This window comes from Chroicocephalus ridibundus, chromosome 1 (assembly GCF_963924245.1).
Source record: "Chroicocephalus ridibundus chromosome 1, bChrRid1.1, whole genome shotgun sequence".
NCBI lineage: Eukaryota > Metazoa > Chordata > Aves > Charadriiformes > Laridae > Chroicocephalus > Chroicocephalus ridibundus.
In genome coordinates this window covers 12,059,923-12,080,725 of record NC_086284.1, presented here as the reverse complement: position 1 = coordinate 12,080,725, position 20,803 = coordinate 12,059,923, and the positions used below count along the sequence as shown (strand labels likewise).

Genomic DNA, 20,803 nt, shown 5'->3' with positions numbered 1-20,803 from the left:
CTCTGGGTCCTAAGGCTGATGACTTCAGTTCGCTGGTGGTGGTGGATGTTACAGCGTCATCAAAATTGGGAGTCCTTCACAGGGAGGAGTATGATACTGATGTTCATGGCTCCTTCTTCCTCACTCTAGGGTCCACTTTGTGTCTCTTTTATGTTTGATAACATGATTTTACAACTTGCTTTCGCTTCATTGGTCTGCAAGTCCATGATACATGCAGATTTCCTAAATATTGTGCATTTTATGCATGTTAGATACTTGTTCTTTACTCTGTCACCCCAAAACCATTTTTGTCCAGCTCCAAGCCTGCATTTCTTTAAATGACCTTTCCCAAGTTGTTTATAGCCACGAGGTCTCCAGTGCCAGCCTGTGCCCTATCTCTTATCACCTCATGCCGGCACTCCTCTATGCCACATCCTCTGTCCCCACTTCTCAAGGCCCCTGCCATCCTGCCAGACCCGTATTTCTCAGCACTATGCCATTACGCTGGAGTCATAAATATTTCATCCAGTGCAGAATAGCTACTTTTTACTACCGTCTGCTTAAAACTGAAACTCTGGTTGCACCACACAACAGTAAGCAAAAAAGCCATAGCCATAGTCGGAATAAAAATTGCCATTACTGCTAAATCTGGTAAAAAAAAAGCTCCAGGCAGGTCATAGAATCATAGAATGGTCGAGGTTGGAAGGGACCTTTCAGATCATCGAGTCCGACCATCAACCCAACACTGACAAACCCACCACTACCCCATGTCCCTCAGCACCACGTCTGCCCGGCTTGTAAATCCCTCCAGGGATGGCGACTCCACCACTGCCCTGGGCAGCCTGGTCCAAGGCTTGATAACCCTTTCCGTGAAAAAATTTTTCCTAATATCCATCCTAAACCTCCCCTGGCACAACTTGAGGCCATTTCCTCTTCTCCTAAGGTCAGGACAAGTCCAGAAAGAGCAAACCTGGCATGCCTCAGTCCTGAGACCTTGCAAACTCGGTACAAAGCCCATGGACAACAGTGTCCATACCATGGTATTGGGCTACCGGTTCAGTGTGCAGGACCTATGTCACAGCTGCCTGGACACGCAGGCGCTGAGGACATCTTGAATGGGACCCAGGACCAAGGGGGGACAACCAAGCTGAGCCCTGGATCGTCACCAACTGCTGGGTTCTAGGACACCCCATGCAGATGGGGACCCCTGAGAGAGACCCACCACCACACAAGGAGATGGCTCCACAGAGGCACCCTTGTTTAACCATCTCACGCTGGAGCTGCATCTCTTGGAGTCCTTCAGAAGTGAACTAGTGTTTGTCTACAAGAAGAGCAGAGTTAAGCCCAAGGTCCCTGAGAGAACATCTGATGTTTTCCTCCTTTCCCTGAAAAAATTGGTTAAAACACACTTTAAAAGTGAGTGTAAGCAGGGGACTTCTTTATGCGTATAGAAGGAAATGAAAAACAGGTGATATATTTTACATTGGACAGATATTGTTGCTTCAGACTTCTCGTTTCAAATACTTGATTGTTCCATCCATCAAAATTTTTGTTGTCTAAAAAAGTTTAGGATTTTGAAGGTGGTTGTTAAAACTGAAATCGGAGATTATACGACACAACTCTTGGCTCGCTCTCATCTTGTAACAGGGAAGGAAAAGTTTTCTCGGCCCCTGCACCCAGGGCAGCTTGGTGACTGGTCCAGGTGAACGTTGCTGGCATTGCTTGAGGAGAATAAGCAATACAGGTCTGTATAGGTGGGTAGCACGGATGAGAAAAGGAGTTATCTTTGCTGTTCAAAAGGATGCTGGGCACTCAGGTGCCTCAGGGTGAGGAGGTGATGGTAGAGAGACGTCAGACACAGGTAGAGAGACTTCAAAACCAAATTTGTTCTGCTACTGCTCTGCAACAAAAAAATCCAATTATTTATTTTGCTGGGTAACACAGTCACATGCTCTGCTTGCTGGAAGGTTAGGAGGAGAAACTGCCTCCTTTTGACAAAGTACTTTAATATCTCTGAATGAAGACGCTATACATGCAGAAGTAAGTTACGTGTGAGCCAAGAAAGAAGAGAAAAATGAGAACAGAAAGTAAGGAAGGAGTAAAAAGGAAAAAAAAAGGGAAACGATAGTGAGAGATATGTGAATGAAGAGAGAGACACAAAGTCATCTTTCTTAATCTTAATCATCTCCCACCTGACAATGAAATGTCTCAAAAGCCTCAGGGACTTCCCAAGGAGGTTACAGTCGCTTTGTCTCAGACCCATGGTAAGGGCAGAACCTCTTTGGGAGCCTCAAAACAGGATGGAAATTGGCCTCTGAACACACGGGCTCGGAAAATAAACCCGCATGCACAGAGAAGCACTGGGGAAAGGCAGGGTGAAGGCAGCTCAGAAGAGAAGGTGAAGAAAACTGCTAAGCTCATCTAACTGTGAAATTCAATATTTTGACGCTTCTGCAGTACCTTTGTGTCAGCGTGAGGATGTTCAGCCTGGAGAAAAGGAGGCTGAGGGGAGACCTTCTCGCTCTCTACAGCTCCCTGAAAGGAGGGGGTAGCCAGGGGGGGTCGGTCTCTTCTCCCAAGGAACAGGCCATGGGACAAGAGGAGACGGCCTCAAGTTGTGCCAGGGGAGGTTTAGGATGGATATTAGGAAAAATGTCTTCATGAAAAGGGTTATAAAGCATTGGAAGAGGCTGCCCAGGGCAGTGGTGGAGTCACCATCCCTGGAGGGATTTAAAAGCCGGGTAGACGTGGTGCTGAGGGACATGGGGTAGTGGTGGTTTGGGCAGTGTTGGGTTGATGGTCGGACTCGATGATCTTAAAGGACCATTCCAACCTAAGCAATTCCATGATTCTATGATTCTATGTTACCTGGATACGCACTGAGGAATGGCAGGGGGTTTGCTCCTGCGTCTTGGCCCAGTGCTTGCTTTGTGTATTGTACCAACTAACCCTGGAGCAAGCTTCCCCGCTGCACGGGAATATGTTGTAGCACTGAAGTGAAGTTAAATTGGCCAAGTGAGATTTTTGGTCCCCCATATTCATCCCTGAACACCAGCAATGAAGTACGTGACTCCTCGTTTTGTCCCTGTGTGTGTCTCTGTGTCTCTCTCTCTTCTGACACTGCTCTCAGCTCTGCTGCATTTCCTCTGCTCAGAGGCAGCTTTCGCCCCCAAACCTTCATGTTCCTCCGTATTCACCCCCAAAGCATTGTATATTTGAGCTGTAGCATGTCGGCACTGCCCCAGTGGTCACATGTGGGTGGCGGATGACCATTGCTCCTGTCTCTGTGTCCTCTCCGAGAGGACATTGCAGCGGTTCTGCTTCCCCCTCAGAGTGGCCGTGGGAGTGCGGATCTCCCCAGGGAAGGCTGCTGGGACCTGAGCAGGGAGGGTATGGGACCAATTCTGCATTCCCCATATGGGGCCAATTTCTCCATTCCCCTCATAGCGTCCCAACTCCCATTATCATTTTACTAGTGATGACAGAGGTCGCATCCCTGCCTGCTCACTATAATATATGTTTATGGACCCATTGCTAATTTGTATAATCACCTTTTAAACTCCCTGATGCCGTCCTCCTTCATAACCGATCGTGAAAACAAGTTCCAGAAACTTCTCTGTAAAAGAAGTGTTTTCCTCTGTGTCAAACTCTTTTCCCACTAGTTTCAAGTAGTTTTAGTGTTGGTGAGGGACCGCGGTGCATTCAGCCTGATATTTCATAGTCTCATACGTCTTCTGCCAAGGCCACACTGGCAGCAGTCTTTCACTGCCACACGTGCAGAAAAAGTGACCTTTTGCCCGAAAAACTGCCAAGGCAATATCAGTACAAAGCTACTTTGTGCATGATTACACAATATTGCAATTATTAGGCTACGTGAGCACGGAGATACATGTAAACCTCACGGACACCCTTCCAGAGGAGCAGGAACGTGCGTTTGTCTCATCTCCACCGGCACTGATGTCAGCACCCAGGGCGAGGGGGACATCGCTGCTGCCGACGGTCCCTTGGGTCTCGTCTGACGGAGTCATTGGTGCCTTGAACAGCTAGCGGAAAAGTGGGTGATTTTGATCGAGAAAGGGAAGCATATGGTCAGCAAGAAGCTGGAGCTAGTGCCCAAGCACAGGAGAAACGCAGTTGGCCAGAGCGTGTGAAGTGTCTCCTGGCGTCCACCCTGCGCTGACGGGGCGCGGTGGCTGGTGTGCTGTTTTCAGCTGCTGTTGTGATCTCTGTCTATTTGACAGCAAATAGTTGAGGGAATGGGGAAGAAACCAAGCAGCCGGAGTCGGAGGTGCCGGCCCCTGCCCCACCGTGTGCCCGGGATCACCGGTAAGAGCGCCAGGGCGCGGGACATCCCCGTTACCTGTGTCCCTTTTGAGGTGAAGGAACCAGAAGTGCTCGAGATCTGAGTGAACGCCAGGTTCGTGCAGCAGAATACGGACTGTTCCCTGGCATTGATTCCTCTCCTAACCCCTATTAGCATTCAGGTTGGGTTTTTTCCTTTTAAATCCTTCTGAGCGCTAACTGTGGAGCTGCTGAGCAGGGGGTGAAATGAAAACCCTGGTCCTGCTTCGCGGGCTGCCGTTGTGCTCCCCACGCTTCACGGGCACCGAGGGAGCGAGCTCAGGCTGCAACTTGGGTAAGAGACCCAGGGCTGGAGCCTTGTGCCAATACATTGGGAACAGGCACTGGATAATGCAAAATGACGACTAAAAATATGCTCCTGGTTTTAGTTGATCTATCCAACCTTTCTGCCTTCAGCAGCTAAAACGTCTCATCTCTCCCCTGCTGCCTCAAAGCGTCCCCTGCTTTCAGAAACCTGCTTCCCGCAACCTGTTTCCCAACCACAGCCGCGAATCCGCCGTCTCTTAAGACAGTTTTTACCTGCTCAGCATAAAATCAGAACCTGGTGTCTGGTATGAGTTATTCAAATTTATATTGCTACGTCTCGTTACGCTTCACTGCTGTTTAAAAGATATTGAGAATAGAAATCTTGGGCGCCTGCCAAGTATTTCAGAAATTCTCCGTGGATAAAATGAACACGCAGGGTTTCTGTGGTGTCTCAGGGTGGATGCACCGTGTATTTACAAACGCACGGCTCTCCTGCCAGCTGTTTCTCCAAGAGGCTGTCGTGAAACACGGGCAATCGGTGTAAAAGCTCAGGGGATGTTCCCTGGCTGCGTTCAGGCGAGTGAAGAGCGTGTGATACAGTGGCACCTGGAGACGCGGATCCTTGAAACCAAGGCAGGGGACCGCGCGTTGTGTGGGAGGAGGCGGGAGAGCGGAGCCGCCGCTGGCATGAAACCGCGTCTCTGCCAGCAGCGGGACTGGAAGCAGCCAGGGCAGAGTCGAGACAACTTGGCAGCCCTGACAAATCCATCACGTAAAGAGGCTCCTGCTCATTTCTGGAGTGGAAAAAAAATGGATCAATGACACAAGGGTGTCTCAGCTCCATAAAGCAGAAATCCTGAAATGCCACGGGTGTGCGTGAGGTTGGCATAAATGGCTTTGCTTCACCCAGTACGTTTGATTAGTCGTTATTTATCTGGGGAACAGCTGCAAACTTTCCTCCCTTTTCCTTAGCGATGTCTATAATAACAGTAGCGTTGCGTGTTGATATTTATCGCAGGTCACTGGACGCTTTTAAGATCCAGCTGGACAGGGTGCTGGGCCGTCTTGTCCAGACCGTGCTTGTTCCTAGAAAGGTTGGACCACGTGATCCCTGAGGTCCCTTCCAACCCGGGATTCTGGGATTCTATGATTCTATGAAGTTATTGGCCTCATAGGTATGCAGTATTTATTCTTGCCGTAGCGAAGTGCAATGTTTACATCTTTAATGGTGTATTTCTGTACCATCAAACTCTCATTTGAGTAAGAGTTTGTACTGCAGCGTTCCTAGAGAGCCAGAGTGTATAACATAACTCTGTTCACTTAGATTTGGCAGATTTATGATATTGGGTCGTTTCTAGTTCATGCTTTTTTCTTTGGTTCACCGATTACAGGTTTACGTTGCCTTTTTGTGCTTCAGCTCATCATGTCATGTTGCAGCAGAAGCAATCCCTCTCGTTCCTCTCATGCTGTTCACCCCGACAGGCATCTCGGGGCTGGGGGCTGGCCACCTCCTGCTCTCCATTCCCTTCGCTTGCTTTTCCACTGCATCACTTGTGGCGAACTTCAAAGTCCTCTTTGTCATCAGGACCGATCCGAGCCTCCATGAGCCCATGTACCGTTTCCTCTCCATGCTGGCCACCACGGATTTGGGTTTGTCTCTACACCACCAACTGTGATGAGTCCGGTCAACAACAAGGTTTTGGAACCTGTTTTGCTCAGGGTTACTTCATTCTTTCCTTCTCCTTCATGGAGTCCTCGGTGCTTCTGGCCATGGCCTTTGATCACTATGTGGCCATCTGCTACCTGCTGAGATAGACTCCTCCATCCTCACCAGTGCCAGGACAGGCAGGACTGGGCTGGCTGCTCTGTGCAGACATCTCTTAGGAGTGTTGCCATCGCCTGCTGTCCGATCAGACAGACGTGCAGACATCACATTCAGTAACTGGTATGGCTTTGCTGTAGCCAATCTCTTTCTGACATTCAACGTCATCCTCATCTTTGTGTCATATAGACTGAGTGTTCGGGCCCTTCTGAGCACCGCACCCCAGAGGGAGCACCTCAGGCTTTGAGCAACTGCCTGTCCTGTATCCTGGCAGTCCTGATCTTGTACATCCCCATGGCTGGTCTGTCCATCACTCACCGGTATGGCCAGCATGCTTCCCCTCTCATTCACATCTTCATGGCCGAAGTCTACCTGCCAGTGCTTCCCATGCTGAACCCCAACATCTACAGCATAAAAACTAAACAGGGCCATCCTCAGGGTCCTTTTGACAAGAAGGAGCTTCTCCCCATGGCACTGTGGGACCTGAGAGATGTCCCTGGCAGAGATCACTGCTCTGGGAAACACTCACTTAACGTAATGATCCCAATGTCAGTTCATCATTTGGAAAGTGATTTTGCTTTGCATCACGCAGGGCATCAACTTGATGAAGGTATTAACAGTTATTGCTGATATCCATATGTTAATAAAACCACCTCATCAGAAATCGTAGCGTGTGGAGTGGGTCACAGCCGCCACTCGGGGCTGTCCCCCTCCCTCTGATGAGGGGCAGCCAGGACTTTGCTCAGGCCCAGAGATATTAGCTGCCCGTTACAGCATTTTACAGCCCACAGTTTCTTGTAGTTCTCCCTCTCCTCTGACTCCTTCACGTGTTTTTCACTCTGAGTGCCTGAGTCATGCTCTGTTCCGTCTAACGGCTGTGCAATCAGTCACAATCCAATTTCAGTGACGGTGCAATAGTCATGGATAATTATTTGATACCTGTCTTGCTGTTTCACTGCATATGAAGTTTCATCTATTCCAGATGATTTTGATAAGAGGACCAGAATGAAAACGGAAATTTAAATAATCTCAACCCTCTCTGTTTTACAGCTGATTCTGTTCATGAAATCCGTAATTTGCAATATATCCTCTTACTTGCTTGGTATTGTACAGTGATACATACAGCTCCTGCGGTGTCTCATGATGACCCATGCGGTTTATTGTTCTTTTTCTTCCCTCATTTCTTTCTCCTCTCCTCTCCTTAGATTTGAAGCCCTTGGCAGCAGGGATTTTCTTTTCATTCTACACCTCTAACATTTTATTAAAATATCTGATCTATGCTTCAACATATAGCAAAGGTACAGATAATAAATACCACCGCTACCAATTAATTCTCTTCCTGGGCTACATGACTGCGATGCTAAATAACAACCAAAATATTAAATAACAGCAAGAATATTAAATAACAACAAAAAAAAATTACACTTTCAATTACGAAATTTCAGATAAATAAATATCAGTACTGGATTTGTGTGCTACTTCGATGATATGTCTATATCTTAATTTGTATGGATCAGCCATGTGTTATCCAATGAATGAAATAATTATTTAATGTCTGTGGTTCAAAGACAGCTCTGTCACTTGGGAAAACACAGTTCTTAGTTCTTTAGCCTGCTGAGAGGGCTGGAAAGAGAAACAAGTGTTGGAAACTCCTGAGAGCACTGGCAAGCAGGGACACCTCCCACCAGCCCAGCTTGCTCCAAGCCCCGGCCAACCTGGCCTTGAACCCCTCCAGGGATGGGGCAGCCACAGCTTCTCTGGGCAACCTGGGCCAGGGGCTCACCGCCCTCACAGCCAAGAATTTCTGCCCGAGATCTCAGCTCAATCTCCCCTCTTGCAGCGGAAACCCCTTCCCCCTCGTCCCATGGCTCCCCTCCCTCATCCAGAGTCCCTCCCCAGCTTTCCTGGAGCCCCTTGAGGGACTGGAAGGGGCTCCAAGGTACGTTTTTCTTTCTGATGTTCGGGACGCAGCTTTTACAGATGACTGAGACGATGGGCCTGGTGTCATCTGTTACCTCAGCTCTAACATTTCCCCTAAAGACTCTGCACTCCGCACAAACTATTTTGTGTCATGGAGATCTTTTAGGAAGACGCTGGATGAAACACCTTCAGGGACAGTGTTCACCACCATCTGTGCTCACTTGCTCCAGCAGAGAGTTACAGTCGCGGTTATAAAACACACCTTGTTCTACCTTAAAAGGTAAATCCTAAAGCCATTTTGCCAGATTTGCCAACAGGCAACATTAAAATACCATCTTACGTTGGGCACCAGCTCTTTGGTGCAAGAAGTGAGCAGACCTGCTCTGTTTAATACACAAGGACTCAAAGCACAAAGGGAATCTGCGTGCTGGACAATGCTCCTGAGCGTGGCTTCCTCTAATTCTCCATTCTGCCCACGGTGATGGTGGTTCAGGGCTGCGTAAAGCACTTTCTGTATCACCCCTCCAGCTTGCAGCTCATCTCAGATTTAAGGCTGCCTTGATTTTCTTGTGCAGTCCCTGATCACGCTTCATCGCTCCCTTGCCCGGTTGGTGGCAACTCGGCAGGGAGCTCACTCGTGCCTGCAGATACAGATTTGTATTTCTTCTTTCCTTGAAATAGCTGCAGCCTCACCAGGACAAGGAACATCCCATCTGGCTTTGAGACCCCGTTGGGACTCAGAGGGTCATAGAATCATGGAATCACAGAATGACAGCGGTTGGAAGGGACCCCTGGAGATCATCCCGTCCAACCCCCTGCCAGAGCAGGGTCACCCACAGCAGGTCGCACAGGAACGCGTCCAGGTGGGTTTGGAATGTCTCCAGAGATGGAGACTCCACCACCTCTCTGGGCAGCCTGTGCCAGGGCTCTGCCACCCTCACAGGAAAGAAGTTCCTCCTCATGTTTAGGTGGAACTTCCTATGCTCAAGTTTGTGCCTGTTACCTCTTGTCCTCTCGCTGGGCACCAGTGAAAAGAGTGGTGGTCCCGTTTTCCCAGCCTGTGTTCTTTGGCACAGGCCAGAGACAGAAACCTTCGTCCTGGGGGGGGCCACGGGGAGGGGAAGGCCAGTGCGTTGCTGCTGCGTGGTGCTGTGTGCCCTGGCTTGCGTTCGAGAAGGAGAAACACCTGATGGCTGCTCTTCCTTCACTTATTAAAACCACACTGGAATGGCAATACGACATTTTGAATACGTGGATTTTTCATTACACTTTATTGAAAAATTATTCACTCAGGTAAAATCACGAGGGGCAAAGCATTGCTGCCAGCTGGAAACGCTTTCACCATCGTGTGTGCCCTGATTGCAATCCCCAGGTCTTATCCTTCAGCCATATTGTCTTTTTCCATCAATACTTATTTTTTTTAATAGTTCTACCTCATTATGTTAGACATTTTTAGCCGTTTCAGAAAACACATTCCCCAAGGAAAGCCTTTATACTGATTAACAGTATCTTTTCAGCACAGCATTTTAAAGCAAAATGAACTCCCTGCATCTCTGGGAAGAATTGAAAACGAGATCTTAAACCTCATCTCCTCCTTGTCTGTTTGCACTTTCGCTCAAGTCTCCAACCCTGTTTCACTCATCCCAAGCTCGGAGGAATCTGGTAAAGACGCACATCCCTTCCTTCCCTGACAGTCTTTAACTGCAACGAATGTGAAACACACACGACTCCTTCCTGAGCATCAGTCAACATGCTTTATCCTCGATGCCAACCGAAGCAAGTGCCAAGCAAACTGCTGGACAAAAGTCCCTGAGGAAGACCCTGGGGTCATCAGGAATCCATGGGCAGGAGGCTGGTGGCCAGACCAGTCAGGCTGCATAAACTAGAGGAGGTAGTGTTTGTTGTAGCTATAAAAATATCATTAAAATGCGTAGCTACTGTGAGTTTGTAGCTGCAAATATGTCAGACAAATATAATTTGTGGTGAGAGGCGCTGTCTTTTATTAGATGAACTTACAGTCAGAAAAACTATAAAAATCTTTCAAACTCGCAAGCTGTTCTTCCAGTCTGAAAGGTAGCAATCTTCACAGCTAAATATAGCTTAAGAAGAACGACTCTGAGATTTATGGAATGTATCTCACATTTCTGTTTAATGCCCCTTTTTAGCATCCAGTGGAATCAGGAGTTTGCATTTTTATGGTGTTTTGCTGGCTGACTTGAAATCCAGCTCTGAGATAAGGTGAGGTTTCCTATCTTTTCCCATGTTTGCTCAGGACCACTGCCTTTGGGGCTGCGGGGTAGACCGGCACCCGCCACCACTGCTGGGGACCTCTGGGCAGCAGCGGGGTTCTCCATGCTTGTGCACACATGTGAGAGGCTTCAGAGCGCTGCCCTGTGGTCCCCTGCCATGTCCCAGGAGCCGGCCAAGGAGTCCTCCCAGGGTGCCAGACCACGTCCTCCACAGTGCTCCCAGCTCCTACCCACTAAAGTTTTTTCTTTTCATCCTTGCTGGTAAGAGGGGCTTTTTACAAGGGCACGTAGTGATAGGACGAGGGGGAAGGGGTTTCCACTGCAAGAGGGGAGATTGAGCTGAGATCTCAGGCAGAAATTCTTGGCTGTGAGGGCGGTGAGCCCCTGGCCCAGGTTGCCCAGAGAAGCTGTGGCTGCCCCATCCCTGGAGGGGTTCAATGCCAGGTTGGCCGGGGCTTGGAGCAAGCTGGGCTGGTGGGAGGTGTCCCTGCTAGACATGGGGGGGGAACGAGATGCTAGACAAGGGGTTGGAACTAGATGATCTTTAAGGTCCCTTCCAACCTAAACCTTTATGTGATTCTACGATTCTGTGAGGGGCTGTTGATAGAGACCAGCACTGGGATCACAGCCTCGGGGATGGATGCGCGTTGCCAGTGCAAGAGGGATGCTGTGCCTTTAATAACCATCCCCAAGGCAGGAGCTGTAGGAGAAACCTTCAGTGCAGCAGCTACCTAAATCGGCAACCACCCACCCCGAGAGGCTGGCTCAGCATAGCGTCCCAGTGAGCAGAGCATGCAGTGGGACGTGACCCTGCAGCCCCTTTGGTGTCTGTCACTCACGCGTGACCGGGCTCCTTCTCCACCCTGAACACACTGGGTTTGCAGTGGTGACACGCACAGGAACACTGCAGCGGACGTCCCTGCTTGTCAGCCACTGTAGCTGGAGGTTTTCCGTCTGCTTTGAACAGAAGATGATTACCTGCTGAAACGCAATGGCAGAAACGTTCCTCCCTCCCTGGGCAGGTTCTGCCTCATCGTCTCTCCACACCCCGACACGCACAAAAAGGAGCAGGTCCACCTGCCTCACTTCCCTGAGCATCAGCAAAGGACAGCAGGGATGAGTGGGGCACGGGGAAGTCTCCAGTTGATGCAGGACCCTTCCACCCCCCTGGGGACATGCGCAGCACCGGTTTCTCCACCTTCCCTCTTCCCAGTGCAGGCTGCAAAAGGACAGGCAGGCAGACGCGGGGATGGCTGTGGCCAGGCTGATGCTCCCAGCATCAGCTACGGCCATGGCATGGCAGACGCGACTGGGGAAGAGTGGCTGGAGGAAAAGGCTGTGGGACCAGCTTGGAGGCCTCTCTGGGGCGACGGGTACTGTCCCCGGAGTGCTGCCAGCCCACCGCAGGCAGGAAGGGAGCAGCAGACCCAGCCACTCATCTCAGCGTTGTTCCTCTCTGCTTGTATTTAGATTTAAAGGTTGTTTTGGTCTTAACTCGGGAAGCCAAACTCCAGCATTTAGCTACTGGCCACACATCGCTGGTTTCCCCAAAAGCCAGGAGTAGGGAGGCTGGAGACACCCAGCCCAGGGGATGGGGGGAGCAGGGTGGGGGGAGCTCGGGCGTCCATCCGAAGCATCCGTCCTCCTGACACACAGGCAGGAGCGGTTTGCTGGCTACGAGCCGTAGCTGTAGCTGTTGGTTTATATCCGTGGCTCTAAAAGTGGAACCTGGCCCCTGTGGTGGTGAGTCAAGGTCCAGCAGAAGGGCTCTGTCTGTAAATACCATAAAGAACAGAATTTTAGCTGGTGATCCGAGTACTGCTTTTCCATATGTGTATATAAAAGGCTTGGAAGATCTGAAGTCTGCACTCCTTGGATTTATTAGTGTTGTTGACACGGGTAACATGGGAGGTTTGTGTCAGGAAGATGCGTAAGTCTATAACGATGTTTGCTCTTCCATTTCAACAGGGCCAGCGCCCGGCTTGCCTTGCCACAGCCCCCCTTCAGCCGGACCAAACTTGTGAACCACTGGCAGCCTGTTGTAAAGTGAATTTGTCCATCTCTGTCTTTTGCAATCGATGAGATTAAAAAGAAATTAAGCACTGAAGTTAAAACGGGTGAAGGCAGTTCTAGACTGAACCAACGCACAGGGGCGTTTCACTGCTTGGGCGACGTTAAAGGTGATCTGCAGTTTAAAGCAGCAAGTATCAGCTGAGACCCCCAGCTGAGTAAACCACAACAGGGTTGCAGAGCTACACAGTAAATCCTCCCTCAGGAGTCCACACACCTCCCATGTAAAATGCATTTTAGGGATTTTTAGTGCTACGTGAAGGTCATGACAAGCAGAAGGCTTTGATTCTGCTGCACTGGCCACAGCAGACACCCCCCCTTTCAGTATTTCTAAGCGTTGATAAGATCCCCCCTCAGTCGTCTTTTTTCCAGACCAAAGAGACCCAAGTCCCTCAGCCTTTCTTGATGGGAGAGCTGTTCCAGTGCCCTCATCACCCTGGTAGCCCTTTGCTGTCCCCTCTCCAGCAGTTCCCTGTCCTTCTGGAACTGGGGAGCCCAGAACTGGACCCAGTGCTCCAGACGCAGCCTCCCCAGGGCCGAGCAGAGGGTGAGGATGACCTCCCTCCACCTGCTGGCCACACTCTTCTTGATGCACCCCAGGATGCCATTGGCCTTCTTGGCCACAAGGGCACATTGCTGGCTCATGGTCATCCTGTTGCCCACCAGGACTCCCAGGTCTCTTTCCACAGAGCTGCTCTCCAGCAGGTCAGCCCCCAGCTCAAGTATCAGCCTTAAGTATCATTAAAGCAAGCAATTTCACATCGCTGCTGTTCAGATACCCTGGGGAGGGAGGGAGGAAAGAGCAGAAGGCTGGAATAAGGTGGAGAAAAAAAAAAAAAAAAGTCTTTAAAATTGGAAAAGAGGCAAAGTCTGTATGGGCAAACCTCCCAGCTGCCAGCAACTCACCGGTTAGGGAGCCCCTGAGATGTTCATACTCTTGCGTTTAGACTCTAGGGGAATATTTACTTACAATCCCTAGAAAATTTATACATAAACAAATGATCAAATAGTGGTTTTTTGGCAAATAACAAGACAAGCAGAAACTTTTAAGAATTTGTCAAATACAAAACATATCAATCAGATCATTTCTCTTGTGTGGAAAGGGAGCAGAGTTTGTACACAGGGGAAAAGAATCTCTCTCTTAATTTTTGAGATTAATTAGCATGCATATTGCATACTATTTTCATAAATGAGCCAGGGAATATTGGTGAGCGTGAACCATTATGGGGAAGTTTCAAATCCCATTTCTTGTGCTACTACAAAGAAAGATGAAGTGCGAATCTGCAGGAGGAGCATCCTGGACTTTGCATTAGCCTGTTTAGCAGAGTATAGAAATTACTTATTAAATCCGCAGCTTCTCCAGAAAAAAGAAAGATTAGTGGCCTGGGTAGTTTTGAAAAATTGAAGGAATGGTCTGAAAAACACCCCACAAATAAATAAAATTCACATTCAGGATGGGAAAAAACATGGGCAGGCAGCAGAAAAGACTGGAGAAGTGACACTGGTGTTTGTAAGCTGAGGAGCAGCCACCAGTGATGTGATACTGGGAGGAGGGATATCGTGCTGGGACACATCCAGAGCATCCAGAGCATCAGCCTGTGAGACACGTGCAATTGTGCTGCGAGAGACGGGGTCTGGTCACCGACCGATTTGGCCTCCTGTGCCTTTCCATTTTCACTTTTTCACGGATTGTAAGATAAACTTAGCTCTGAGTATAGAATCATAGAATGGTCCAGGTTGGAAGGGACCTTTCAGACCATCAAGTCCAACCATCAACCCAACACTGACAAACCCACCACTAACCCATGTCCCTCAGCACCACGTCTGCCCGGCTTGTAAATCCCTCCAGGGATGGCGACTCCACCACTGCCCTGGGCAGCCTCTTCCAATCCTTGACAACCCTTTCAGTGAAGACATTTTTCCTCATATCCATCCTAAACCTCCCCTGGCACAACTTGAGGCTGTTTCCTCTTGTCCCATGGCCTGTTCATTGGGAGAAGAGACCGACCCCCCCCGGCTACCCCCTCCTTTCAGGGAGTTGCAGAGAGCGAGAAGGTCTCCCCTCAGCCTCCTTTTCTCCAGGCTGAACACCCCCAGCTCCCTCAGCCGCTCCTCTTGTATTGGAGTATTTCAACTCCACTTCAGGTGTAAACTGCGTGATTTGGTGAAAACTGCAGCAGCCGGCTGTATTAATTGTGTGAGCGCTGCTAGAAGTGGTAGGTGTTTTATGAACGGTTATCTGTGTGCCTGTCTCTCTGGAAGGATGGATATCACACTTCTGACAGAAGGGCTTTCAAAACTGATTGACAATCGAGCCTGGCGGGAAACAGGGTTTTTGTTCCATGGGAAATTCCAGAAAAGAAAAAAAAAAAAAAAAATCACTTTACTATACGTCATAGAGGGGGTCCCAACCGAAGTGGGGGAGGCATTGCCACGAGAGGGTTGCTAGCTGTGGCTTACGCTGATCACAGCTCTGGAAGAGGAGGCTGTAAGTGGGCATCGAAGCTATCTGGGACGGCTGCGATAGTCGGATTGTAAATAGAAATGGTCGTGGGTTGATAAGCTCACTGAAATCAGAATGGTTCGAGGATTATGAAATGTGAGGTTGCTTAGAAAGTAGATCACACAGAGTTCAAATATACAGCTGAGTCATAACAGTCAGTTGTTATTACTATAACGATAATTAGCACAAATAAAAACAGTGCTTGAGGACGGAGTGTGCTGTTGCCACAGATGGCCTTGGGTCTGAATAGATTTATCCAACAGATTTGGTTTTAGAGTTCGTCTTAATTAGTGCTTTTATTCTAGAGGAGAGCTGTCTGGCCAGAAAGGAGATCTGTGGAAAAGGGCCTGGGGTGCTGGTGGGTACAAGTTAACCTCAACATCACCAGGAGACCTTGCAGCCAAGGTGGCCGGTGGTGGGTCTTTGGGGGTGCTGGGGCACACAGGCTGTGCAGGGCAATGATTTCCCCCCTAGTTCTGCACTGGTGAGACTGTGTCTGGGCACTGGGTTTAGTCTGGGTCTCCCGGTAGGGCAGACAGTGACAGGCTGGAGATAATGGAGCCCGGGCTGTGTCGGTTTTACTACCAAGCTGTCCACTTTGACTCTCATCTCAACTAGATGTATTTCATCCACACCTTCTCCACCATTGTATCTGTTCTGCTCACAGCCATAGCTTTTGACCTCTTTGTCATGATCTGCAGCCCCTGAGGCATACATCCCTCCTGACAAACTCCGTGGCACCAAGACTGGTATGGGGTTGACCATCTGGGCGGTACTTCTGGTGTTCCTGACTGCCTTTCTCCTGAAGATGCTGTAATATCACTGGGTAAACGGTCTTGCGCACTCTTTCTTGTCTACACCAGGATAGCATCAGCGTGTCCTGTTATACGTCATGACCCTTAAGACTGTTTTGAGCGTTGCATCCAAGGAGGAACAGTCAACAGCTTTGAACACTTGCACCTCACATATCTGTGCTGTCCTAATATTCGACAGCCCAGTGACTGGTCTGTCTATGATTCACAAGTTTGGGAAAAAATGCTTCTCCCATTGCTCACACCCTCATGGCCGTCACCTGCTTTGCTGGTCCCACCATGACGAACATGATTGTGCACAGTGTGAAAACCAAGCAGACCTGTTCCCGGACCACCAGAAAGCTGCAAGAAGCCAGATGTGACTCCACAGTCACGGTGTGAGCTGCATTGGAATGGGGGGCTCTGACCATGATTGCACAGGTGGGTGGGTAAAGCCTTGCAGGTGGCGGTGGAGTCACACAGCTAGAAAGACAATGGCAATTAGGTTAAAAGTTTAAGGGCAAACTCATCACCCGGTGCCAACCTGAGTAACTGCTCAGACTTGGGCAATAAAATTCATGTTGAAAGGTGCGCCACTTTTATGGTCAGATGTGGCTTCTTGCATTGCACAGAACAAGATGTTATTAGTTAGAAAAAATACATATAAGTCTGAGTAATCTGACTGCATAAATATTTTAACCAAATGTAATTTTCTCTATGGATTTTTCTCTTACAATAATGTCTAATGGAGAATGGTGTTCTGTCCACTTTCTTTGGTAAAAAATAAAAGGAAGGAATAAATACTTCAATAAAGTTTAAAATGTTGCAGCAATGTACTGGACATATCCGTCAATATTATGCTGGGAATATCAGCAATTTGTATCAGTTAATTAGTGAACACAGCAATCACAAGGATTGGAAAGGGCTTATCAGTAAGAACAGTTATTCTCGGTGGGTCCAAAGGAGAGTTAAAGATTAACCAGAAAAAGCAAATGCGGGTTATCACGACATAGGCAGTTTTAAGGATGGGGTCTGTGGGCCTGCAGAGGAGCTGACAAGTCCTCGAGGTGGGATTTCTGCCGGATGAATCATCTCAGACAGACCACATATTCCTTTTCACAAATTAGCATCCCTGTCACCGCGCTTGCCCAGTCCCAAAGAGCGCTTGGGACACCTTTTCTCGAATGAGTTTGTTCTTCATGGTGTAGACGATGGGGTTTAGCGCGGGTGGCAGGAGCACATAGACATTGGCCAACAGGATGTGAACATGATGGGGGACGTTGTGGCCAAACCGATGGGTGAAAAATGAGAAGAATGCTGGGGTGTAGAACAGCAATATAACGCAGGCATGAGAGCTGCAGGTGCCAACTGCCTTGTGCTGGGCATCCTTGGACGAGAGCCTGAAGACAGCCCGGAGAATAAGGACGTACGATACCCCAATGAGCACAATGTCCACGCCTGGGGACAGAAGGGTGGTGGCAAAGCCGTACCAGATGTTAATGGAGATGTCGGCACAGGCCAGCTGGGCGATGCCCATGTGCTCACAGTAGGTGTGTGGCATGGTGCTGTGTCCACAGTACGGCAGCCTCTGGAGGAGGAATATTGTTGGGAACATCACACAAAAGCTCCTGGCTATTGCAGCCAGCCCTATCTTGGCTATCATCACGTGCGTGAACACTGTGGCATATCGCAGGGGGTTGCAGATGGCCACGTACCTGTCGAACGCCATGGCCAGCAGAATGGTCGACTCTGCAATGAAGCTGAGGTGTGTGAAGAACATCTGGGTAAGGCAGGCGTGGAAAGACATCTCCTTGGAAAGGGACCAGAATATGCTCAGGGCTTTGGGCACTGTGGAGGAGGATAATACGAGATCTGCCACCGCTAACATGGCCAGGAAGAGGTACATCGGCTCGTGGAGGCTTCGCTCCGTCGCAATGACAAACAGGAGGATGAAGTTGCCCAGGAGCGCCACGACGTACATCAGGCAGAAAGGGATGGAGAGCCAGGCGTGCAAGTCCTCCAGGCCTGCCATGCCCAGCAGAAGGAAGGAGGCAGGCTGCAAGCTGGTTTGATTGAGGGCTGCCATGGCGGGATGATATCGGAATTAGTTTGGGCTCCTCTCCCTGTAAGTGAAAATAGGGGGAGAAGTGGGGAGCACAGCTCATAATAAAGGAAAATCCACCTGAGTTTCCCTACAGCACTTTATGTCTCTGGATCCCAAAGTGTTTTAAAAAATCACTCCCCTCCCCTCACGCCCTCACTAGGGGAGCGTGCTTGAGATGCTGACTCCAAATCAAGTAACAAATCAAATGAAAAAGTGTATTTTGTAGACTCAGATATCGAAATCCAGCAAAGGGATTTACAAAAGTTCGCAAGTTGGCGCAAATCTTGGCAAAGGACCTGTGGATCCAGCCCCTCCAGCTCCCACTGCAGTTATTTCTTGTGCTTTTGCTCTGTAGCACCCAAAAGCAGATGAGGCAGGTGACGAGTTGGGACTGACCCACACTAATTTTATACAATTTGCTGTTTCTTCCCGTCCCCACCTCACCTCTCTCCTGACTCATTCCCACCACGTTTTGCGTGACGGCAGACCAGGATCCCTGCAGGGCGGGGAAGGCTCGCACAGCACCGGGGGCATCAGGGCTGTTACTGACGGCTCCAAGCGCGTCAGCGTGAGAGGATGATCCCCAACCTCTGCAGGACAAAGCACCCCGCAGAGAGCGTGATCTCAGGGAACGGCCATGTGCCGGGGAGGCAGAACAGCCGCTGGAATTTAAAACAAAGTCAGAAGCAACCGTCTAAAGCACTGAGAAGGGGATTGCAGTATTGCCAGAGAAATAACAAAGCCATCCATGAGGGCAGCATCAGCCAAACTAGTCGAAATGTGAAGAAGACCCACGAACCCTTCTCAGCCGACGGGTGGCCAGGGCTAGGTCTGCAGCGCCTTTGACTAGCAATAACCTGGTGACGATAGCAGAAGGCTTTGCTGATAGACTTTTGCTTCTTTGAATGCACATCCCGGTCTTCTTATGGGGAATTATACATGAAAGGCAGCGTGAGGTCATCAGGCACAGGCTGTCAGCTTTTTAGAGCCAGGCTGGGATCTCCTGAATTGTTGATTGAGGTGGAGCCTGGGAAACTCTCCTGCAGGTATGTGCTGCAGGTAGCACACCCTTCGGGCCGGAGACGGACCCTGGAGCCAAAGCAGCAGCATTTACATGTCAAACCCTGCCTGGAAAACGGTGTTTCTCATCTCAGAGCCTAAAGCTGCAGCTTGGAGTAGTCTGGTGGCGGCGGCGGGGAGGGGGAGGGTCCTCCCAGCTGCAGAATTTTACCTTCTAGTGCAAATCAGGCACCTCGGCCACAGAAACCTGTCAAATAACAGCTAACGCAAACAACTCACCAGCTCCCATGTCCGCCAGGAAGGAGGATATCTGCCCCTGGACCTGAGGGGACACCGGCAGGGAGGGCAGGGAGGTGGCGATATTTATATGCTTCCCCTGAGTCCCCATGGGGCTCACAGGCAGCGGGGAGCGGCAGAGCTCTGATCTGTGCTGCTTTGGACAAACGTGATGAAAAGAATAGAGAGTTAATGGGGTTTTGTGTGGAACTCCTTCAATGGGAGCTGCCTGGCGAGAGATGACCTTCCGCTGCAGATTATGGCCTGGAGCACACAAAGCCTTCGGAGCGCTGCAACCATCCCCTTCCCAGCGGGGCGGGGATGAGGTGGGATGGCGGAGGACACACGGGGGAGTGATGCTGACCTCCTCCAGCCAGCCCTGCGGAGATGGCACAGGATCTGCTGCCATCACCGCCCCCAGCCCTGCTCTGCTGCCTCCGTGGGCGTTCAAGCGCTGCCGCTCCAAGCACCGGGGTGATTAATGCAACCAACGTGTCTGCTCTCTGCAGCAGGCTCTCATTGCCATTCCTGCTCTGAGTGCTCAGCGCTGGCTTGTACTTCGGGAGGACTCTCTTTGGGGGGCACAAAAAGAAGATTCAATATTAACGATGAGTGGGAATGGGTGGGTGAGCAGAAAGAGGTTGTGGAGGAATGGAAACTAATAAATGTATGAAAAAAGTCAAACTTGGGTACCTTAAATTAAGCACTAAATCTAGATTTATTGGCTGAAATAAAACCAGACAGATTAACATTAGCCAGATGTTTTCCTTTTCTTTTCTTCTTCCTTCCTTTCTTTTTTCTTTGCTCTCTCAGGAAAATTGTGACCTGGCCTCTTGGGAATCAACATTTCAATATTGGATTTTCAAGCCCCCAGCACTGGGATATTTGCAAAAACTCACTGTCACCAGCTGTTGGCACGTGCGTACCTTACGGCTGCCCAGCCCCAGCGCAGATATTGTAGCACATAACCTCTGGCTCAGATTGACTCTCGTGTAATAATTCATGGGTTTAATTAAATAAAGTCCTCAAGCCTTAACGATCCACTTGAGAGACCTGTGGCATAGGCAGACTAACGCTTTCTAATGCCTGAAAATCAATTTTATATTGATAAAACTGGAATTATTTATTCATATATTATTTATTTATGTCCCAGACCCAATTTGGGTATCCTTCCCAGCAGATGAGTCAGTGGCCCATAGCTCTTGCAGGGTCTCGGGGTGGGGGACCGAGCTCAGCTCATTTCTCCTTCTCACCTCATTCCCAGGGAGCAGGACCCAGAGCAGCCCCAAGGACGGCAGGTTTTGGCATTGCCCGGCAGATTTCCGGGGTTCCTGCCTCCTGTCCCACACTGGTGGCAAGCTATGGCTCAGGTCTGAAAAGCAGGCATGGGGTTTAAGCTCCTCAGCAATTGGGTTTTCAACCTAAAAGTCTCCAAATCAAAGCACAGCCACCTTTTGAATG

The 20,803-nt window shown here is 49.6% G+C and overlaps 2 protein-coding genes across 2 annotated transcripts in view; one reads left to right on the top strand and one right to left on the bottom strand.

The window, feature by feature from the left end:
* The first annotated feature begins 4,235 nt into the window (after positions 1-4,235).
* LOC134513320 (olfactory receptor 51E2-like) overlaps positions 4,236-20,803 on the top strand; it is a 109,426-nt gene continuing 92,858 nt past the window's right edge. Inside the window, 4 exon segments of the mRNA XM_063329826.1 lie at positions 4,236-4,305; positions 6,070-6,247; positions 6,249-6,399; positions 6,402-6,491. Coding sequence (XP_063185896.1) covers positions 4,236-4,305; positions 6,070-6,247; positions 6,249-6,399; positions 6,402-6,491 — 489 coding nt within the window.
* Positions 17,078-18,028, bottom strand: LOC134512812 (olfactory receptor 52B2-like). The gene has a single exon (XM_063328581.1). The coding sequence runs from the start codon at positions 18,026-18,028 to the stop codon at positions 17,078-17,080; it is 951 nt and encodes a 316-aa protein (XP_063184651.1).